Here is a 6,016-nt window from a genome sequence, read left to right as displayed (position 1 = left end):
TCTCACATTAAACAGGGAGCCGCGAAGCCAGCCAGGATCACAAGGTCAGACAAGATCTTGGGAAGCTGTCACCCTAACAAAAGCTCTGGCACAAGGGCACAATGAACATGATTCCCTTCTGAAAGGGTTGAAAGGAGGTGGAATGAAAGGCGATCGGAAAGCGAAGAGCATCTTGCCAGTAGTATACCTCGATGTATGCGAAGCACTGGCTCCTAGAATTGAGGTGCTTGAATGAGGTCCCATCCATGTAGATGAGTCCTGATGTGGTGGTATGGAAGTTTGCAGCTTGTATAAATTTCCAAAGTACCTACTTGAACCCATCTCCAAGGTGCTTGTATGAGTAACTGCATGACTCAGTGGACTTTCAGATGCCTCGACGAAGCGTTCACAGCTTCAATAAGCAACCTTGTACTTCTTCCGCGTCGAATCCGCTGGCAAAGTAGCTGCTTCAGGTGTTGAACCCGCTTCAGTCGTCCCAGCATTTGCGACTACATTCGTTGCGTCACCACTATCAGCAGCTTTCCTCTTCTTGCGCACTCCCATTAACACATTCACCGTCGTATTGCTCTCTGACCTGTTTGACCGCACGATTGGGACAACTGGCTTTCGCCCAGTCAACCTCTGGCCCCAACTGGATATTCCGACTACATCAGAGGCCTTTTTGATCCAGCTTGCCGTGCTTTGCGTTGCCACGTCTTGGTTCGCAAAATCAGTTTGGAGAAGATGATTCATAAGTTCCTGGTACGTCTGCTCGGAGAGGACGATATCCCCTCGGGTTGCTAAGGGCCAACGGGCTGGGATTGTCTTAGCGTCGTCGTAGAAGAGACTGTCCACTATTTTCTGGTTAGCGGGACCGGATTGAGTAGCTTCGTTTGCCAGGTTGTTCTGCTTGTTTGTTCCATCTTGCATATCCATGGGAACATTATGAATCTCATTTGCCAACGCCAGCACTGGGGACGATGGAGGAGGAGATGCCGCGTTGATGGGATCCAATGAGTCATCTTTCAAGGAAGGGGGTGGTAAAATGGGATCAAGACTATTGACCTGCGACTGGTTGGGCGTTGGCAATTGTTCAACTGCCTGGCCTGAGTGTTCAGCAGATTCTTGAGGACAGTTTACCGGAGGATCATGTGAAATCTCTCCGTGTCGTCGCGGTGTAAAGACAATCCAGATAAAGCCAACAAGCCGACCAGCCGAGCATTCTTGCCGATAGGACATCATTTCCCAAAAATGATCCAATGTCCCAACACTTCTCCAAGAACCAGTCGTAGACAGGTCCGCGGCAGAGATTTCAGAGTCCAAGTCGTCAAGGAAGCGGGCCTTGGGGTCATCGGGAAATCTTGGTATCAGGCATCTTGGAGGAGCCGAGCCATCCGGCACAATCAAATCTCGCGGGTAGCTATTAGTCCATCTTGATACTGAGTCTGATTTGGTGCTTGATGGCAAAAACCCTCTTGTTTCGAACCTGTCACATCCGGGCACGACTATATACGCTTCTGAGGAAGTATCTGAGCCAGGGACCGGACTGGGAGCGAGTGTGGTGGGTGCATGCTCTCGCAAAACAGGATCAAGTGTCTGACACCACCACTTGATCAGTTGTCGGTCTTCTAGGACATGTTTGCCAGAATTTTCAATGCTACCAGGGAACAAATATTGATTCTGCGATCGTGCAAATAATGAGAGCAAAATGCGAGGCCCGTGCAAGCTTTGTTGAACGAAGAATGAAAGAACAGTTGTGCAGATGGTCTTGATGATAGAAGGACCGCCTGGCTGTGAGTTGAGCAGATGCAGGTAGCCAGTCGAGTCCGCCTTGGAAACAAATATTGTGGTGAGATCATGAGAGGTGAACACAAGGACTTCTATCGCAAAGATCAGAAGCTCTCTTCTCAAGACGTTGTTCGCAGGCAACGATGCGGCTATGAAGTGATTTTCACAGAATGTCCGCTCCTCGCTCTGGCCGGGCGGTGGGGAGAAGAGCGCTGTTGTTGGTGCTGGAGGAGTAGAAATGTGGTAGAAATGCAATTCGAGATCCAAAGGAAGCGCGGCTGCTAAAGTCTCCAAAATCGACTCCTTATTCGCCATAGTCCCAATGCATGACCCAAATGATAGCCCAATGCAGATAATCCAATTCACCTACAGAGTCATACAAATTGTCGCGTCGAGAAGTCAATAGGAGAACGAACTGGACATTCGAAGCGTGGTCACGTGAGCATATTCTGTCAATCCGAAGCCTGGCGCATCTGTCTTCAGCGGAAGCCATTGAACACAAGGGACTGGGAAGACACGAGGCTTTTCTCATTCGATGGCACCGAGATCAAACACATCATCTACGAGGGCCTTACTCGACGTCTTCCATCCTGCGCGCCGACGCTCGACTTGCGCAAATCCAAATCAATTTCGCCTAACCAACGCGTCTCTCCCATTACGAAATGTGTCTACCGCTGCTCCACAGCACTCTGAGATGGAGGTGGATAACGAAGAAAGACCTCGATGGGCTTTTACTCCCCCAGCCATGGCAGCCCCCGTTCGATCGAGGTTGCCACGGCGCGAAGCAATCTGGAAGGTAAACGATGACCCCAGAAAGCTGGATTCGTTTTATGTACAATTCCTCGGACCTGGGGGAGACAGCATTTTGACGGATGAGACCAAATGGCTTGCTGTTACACATAAAAGCTTTGATCATGGGAGGAGAGGATTCAATGATCGATTATCGTACCTAGGTGAGCCTGCAATCGTTCTATGTGATTGGAGCACTGGATCTAATTGGGGTGTGGTTGACTGCAGGCAAACGTATCGTCGAGCTTCAAATGAGTCTTGCGCTCCTGGGATCATCTACTCGGGATGTCTTCAAGGTGGCGAAAGACCCACACGGGCGCACACCATTTCAACATCCTGCTACTGAAGGCATCGAGGTTCTCAATGGTGGTGCTAGAGCACATCTTTTGCATCATTCACGAATATCCGAGATGTCGCAACGATACGGACTGCAGCACGTGGTACGGTGGAATCCAAGAAAGGTGAGTCTACAATGCTTCTACCACAGCCAAAGGTGATGTCTAAGTCTCCTGCAGCCTGAAAGTCTTCACGCATCTGGATTTGAAATGGTCCTTACACAGGCAGTCTTTGCCATCGCCGGAGCTGTTGCTCTCGAAAGAGGAGGAGGCGAAGCAAACCGGATAGTAAGGGAACGAATAATAGTTCCGCTGGGAGTGCGGTCACAGATACTGGAACATTCGAAGGAGGAGCTAGTTGAATAGTCGCTTTGCCTTGAAGTGAGCGATCACAGCATTTCAGCGCATCCACTTCCATCCAATCAATCTGTACATATAAGAAGACAGTGCATAGAGAGCCCGGTTCGCCTGTCCGGTCCATCTGACACCGCCCAAGCAACCATGAAAATACTTGGCCAGCTCTTATCGGACCTTGAAAAGATCACTCTCCGCGTCTCGAAATCGCAAAGATCAACAACTGATGGGTACGTAGATCATGGCAGAATGCCAGATCGAGCGTAGTAATGCTGCATTGCACTGTCTATGGGAGAGCGTTGTGTAGGACCCCAAGTGTTGGGCGGCGAAGTTTTTGATCGTGTCCGCAAATAACGCTAACCTTTTTCGTGCGGAGTGGAATCCCGCACGTCAAGGAGGGAAATGGAACGACTCTGTGATCGCCTGCTAGGCATACATATTCAGTGCCTTATGAGGATCTGGGTGAGCATATGGGTTGCATCAGAACAGTCAAGCCTGTGCTAAAGCGGTGACAAAATCCCCCGTGTCCCTCAAGCACATCCATCACCAAACCAGCATGGCTTCCGCTGTGTTCTTCCTCGACCTGAAGGGCAAGGTGCGCATACGGCTTCCTGCACAAAGCAACTATTCATTGACTCCTTCACAGACCCTCCTGGCACGTAACTATCGAGGAGATATACCGATGTCAGCAGTGGAGAAGTTTCCCATCCTCCTGTCCGAAGCAGAAGAAGAGTCCTCTGCTGTGCCTCCCTGCTTTTCTGATGAAGGAATCAATGTACGCCATGCCTCTTTTGTCCCTCGGACAGACATGTTCGCTCGTGTGGACGCTCAGCAATCTATATACTGACACCTGCTCAGTACCTCTACATACGACACAACAATCTCTACCTCCTTGCGCTGACCAAACGGAATACCAATGCCGCTGAGATCCTGCTTTTCCTACATAAAATTGTAGAAGTCTTTACAGAGTACTTCAAAGAACTTGAAGAGGAGAGCATACGAGACAACTTCGTCATCATATATGAGTTGCTCGACGAAATGATGGATTTCGGATACCCGCAGACGACGGAATCTAAGATATTGCAGGAGTAAGTCTACGCTTTGAGCCTCTGCCGCATGGTGCGTTTTGATCTGAGCAAGATGTCGCTGACAGATTTTAGATATATCACGCAAGAATCACACAAGCTGGAAATTCAAGCACGACCACCAATTGCCGTCACAAATGCAGTTTCATGGCGAAGCGAAGGGATTCGATATCGCAAGAACGAGGTATTTTTGGATGTCATCGAATCTCTCAACCTGCTCGTTTCTTCGACCGGCAGTGTGCTGCGATCTGAAATCTTGGGCGCTGTGAAGATGAAATGCTACTTGTCTGGAATGCCGGAGCTCAGGCTAGGTTTGAACGACAAAGTCATGTTCGAGACCACGGGGCGATCGACAAGAGGGAAGGCAGTAGAGATGGAAGACGTCAAGTTCCATCAATGCGTACGATTGAGTCGGTTTGAGAATGATCGAACGATTTCCTTTATTCCTCCGGATGGTGAATTCGAGCTCATGAGCTATCGACTCAACACACAAGTCAAGCCGTTGATCTGGGTCGAGTGTGTTGTCGAGTCTCATTCTGGGTCAAGAATAGAATATATGCTCAAGGTAAGCATCTGGGGAAGATTGAAGTCCGGAACTGACCAATGGTTCGTAGGCAAAAGCACAGTTTAAACGACGGTCCACAGCAAACAACGTGGAGATCTCAATACCGGTTCCAGACGATGCCGACTCACCAAGGTTCCGTACCAACATCGGATCTGTGCATTATGCTCCAGAAAAGTCCGCAATAGTCTGGAAGATCAAGCAATTTGGTGGTGGAAAAGAATTCCTGATGCGCGCAGAACTAGGCCTGCCAAGCGTGAAAGGAGACGACGAGCACGGAGGTGGCATGACTGGCGGGTTTGGAGGAAGCATGGGTGGTGTCAGAGGCGAAAGCAAGTCGAGAAGACCGATCAACGTCAAGTTCGAGATTCCATATTTTACGACAAGTGGCATTCAGGTCCGGTACTTGAAGATCATAGAACCAAAGGTCGGTGCTTCTCACTGTGATATTCTTGAATCCAAGCTAATTCGCACACGTCTAGCTGCAATATCCCTCACTACCTTGGGTCAGATATATCACTCAATCGGGAGACATAGCAGTGAGGTTACCGGATGTGCAATGAAATGAATTCATGCTTATGGCTCGATGATTCCATGACATTACTGACGCGCTCTCCGAAGACAGAAATGAAGTCTTGCGGGTTACTTTCGAGACCTTGGGGCGCAAGGTTGATGGCTGTGAATAAAGGACTCACAAGCAGTACTGCCAGCGGCATCAGAAACCCGGTCTATTCCACTGATCGCGTTAACAAACGAAAGATATCAGTCAAAAGCGGGACTTCACCCCGCTCTGTGACTGACGCTTGGTTGCTGCATAACTCTCTCATATATATTACTGACCACTACCTACTACCACCACGACCATCTCCCTAGTCTCCATCACCATCAATCTCTTCAATCTACTCGTCGACGAACTGCTCAAGCAAATACTTGTTGGGCCAAACATTATCTGCGTATTCTCACAGATCATCTTCCACCTCAACAACCTGCTAGCCAGAAACCCAGCCTCCTTCCAACAAGCCACCCTTATTCCAAACAATGTCCACCATCTCCCACCCCGAAACCGGCGAAGAGCAACCCCACTACGAAGAATGCCTCTGCCCCATCAGCACCTCTCCCCCCAC

At 49.5% G+C, this 6,016-nt stretch overlaps 3 protein-coding genes across 3 annotated transcripts; 2 read left to right on the top strand and 1 right to left on the bottom strand.

Annotated features, from left to right (window-relative positions):
* Nucleotides 1-393: 393 nt before the first annotated feature.
* Nucleotides 394-2,082, bottom strand: EPUS_07142 (uncharacterized protein; the record flags this gene model as incomplete). Its single annotated transcript, XM_007807433.1, has 1 exon — nucleotides 394-2,082. One exon carries the CDS (start codon nucleotides 2,080-2,082, stop codon nucleotides 394-396), a length of 1,689 nt encoding a protein of 562 aa, XP_007805624.1.
* A 430-nt stretch (nucleotides 2,083-2,512) lies between these two features.
* Nucleotides 2,513-3,257, top strand: EPUS_07141 (uncharacterized protein; the record flags this gene model as incomplete). Its single annotated transcript, XM_007807432.1, has 3 exons — nucleotides 2,513-2,720; nucleotides 2,785-3,017; nucleotides 3,072-3,257. The coding sequence occupies 3 exons, from the start codon at nucleotides 2,513-2,515 to the stop codon at nucleotides 3,255-3,257; spliced, it is 627 nt and encodes a 208-aa protein (XP_007805623.1).
* A 544-nt stretch (nucleotides 3,258-3,801) lies between these two features.
* Nucleotides 3,802-5,455, top strand: EPUS_07140 (uncharacterized protein; the record flags this gene model as incomplete). Its single annotated transcript, XM_007807431.1, has 6 exons — nucleotides 3,802-3,840; nucleotides 3,892-4,020; nucleotides 4,104-4,333; nucleotides 4,406-4,895; nucleotides 4,945-5,319; nucleotides 5,375-5,455. The coding sequence occupies 6 exons, from the start codon at nucleotides 3,802-3,804 to the stop codon at nucleotides 5,453-5,455; spliced, it is 1,344 nt and encodes a 447-aa protein (XP_007805622.1).
* Nucleotides 5,456-6,016: the final 561 nt, after the last annotated feature.

This window comes from Endocarpon pusillum (assembly GCF_000464535.1).
Source record: "Endocarpon pusillum Z07020 unplaced genomic scaffold scaffold691, whole genome shotgun sequence".
Classification (NCBI taxonomy): domain Eukaryota; kingdom Fungi; phylum Ascomycota; class Eurotiomycetes; order Verrucariales; family Verrucariaceae; genus Endocarpon; species Endocarpon pusillum.
The sequence above is the reverse complement of the archived record's forward strand: the minus strand, read 5'-3'. Positions and strand labels throughout refer to the sequence as shown.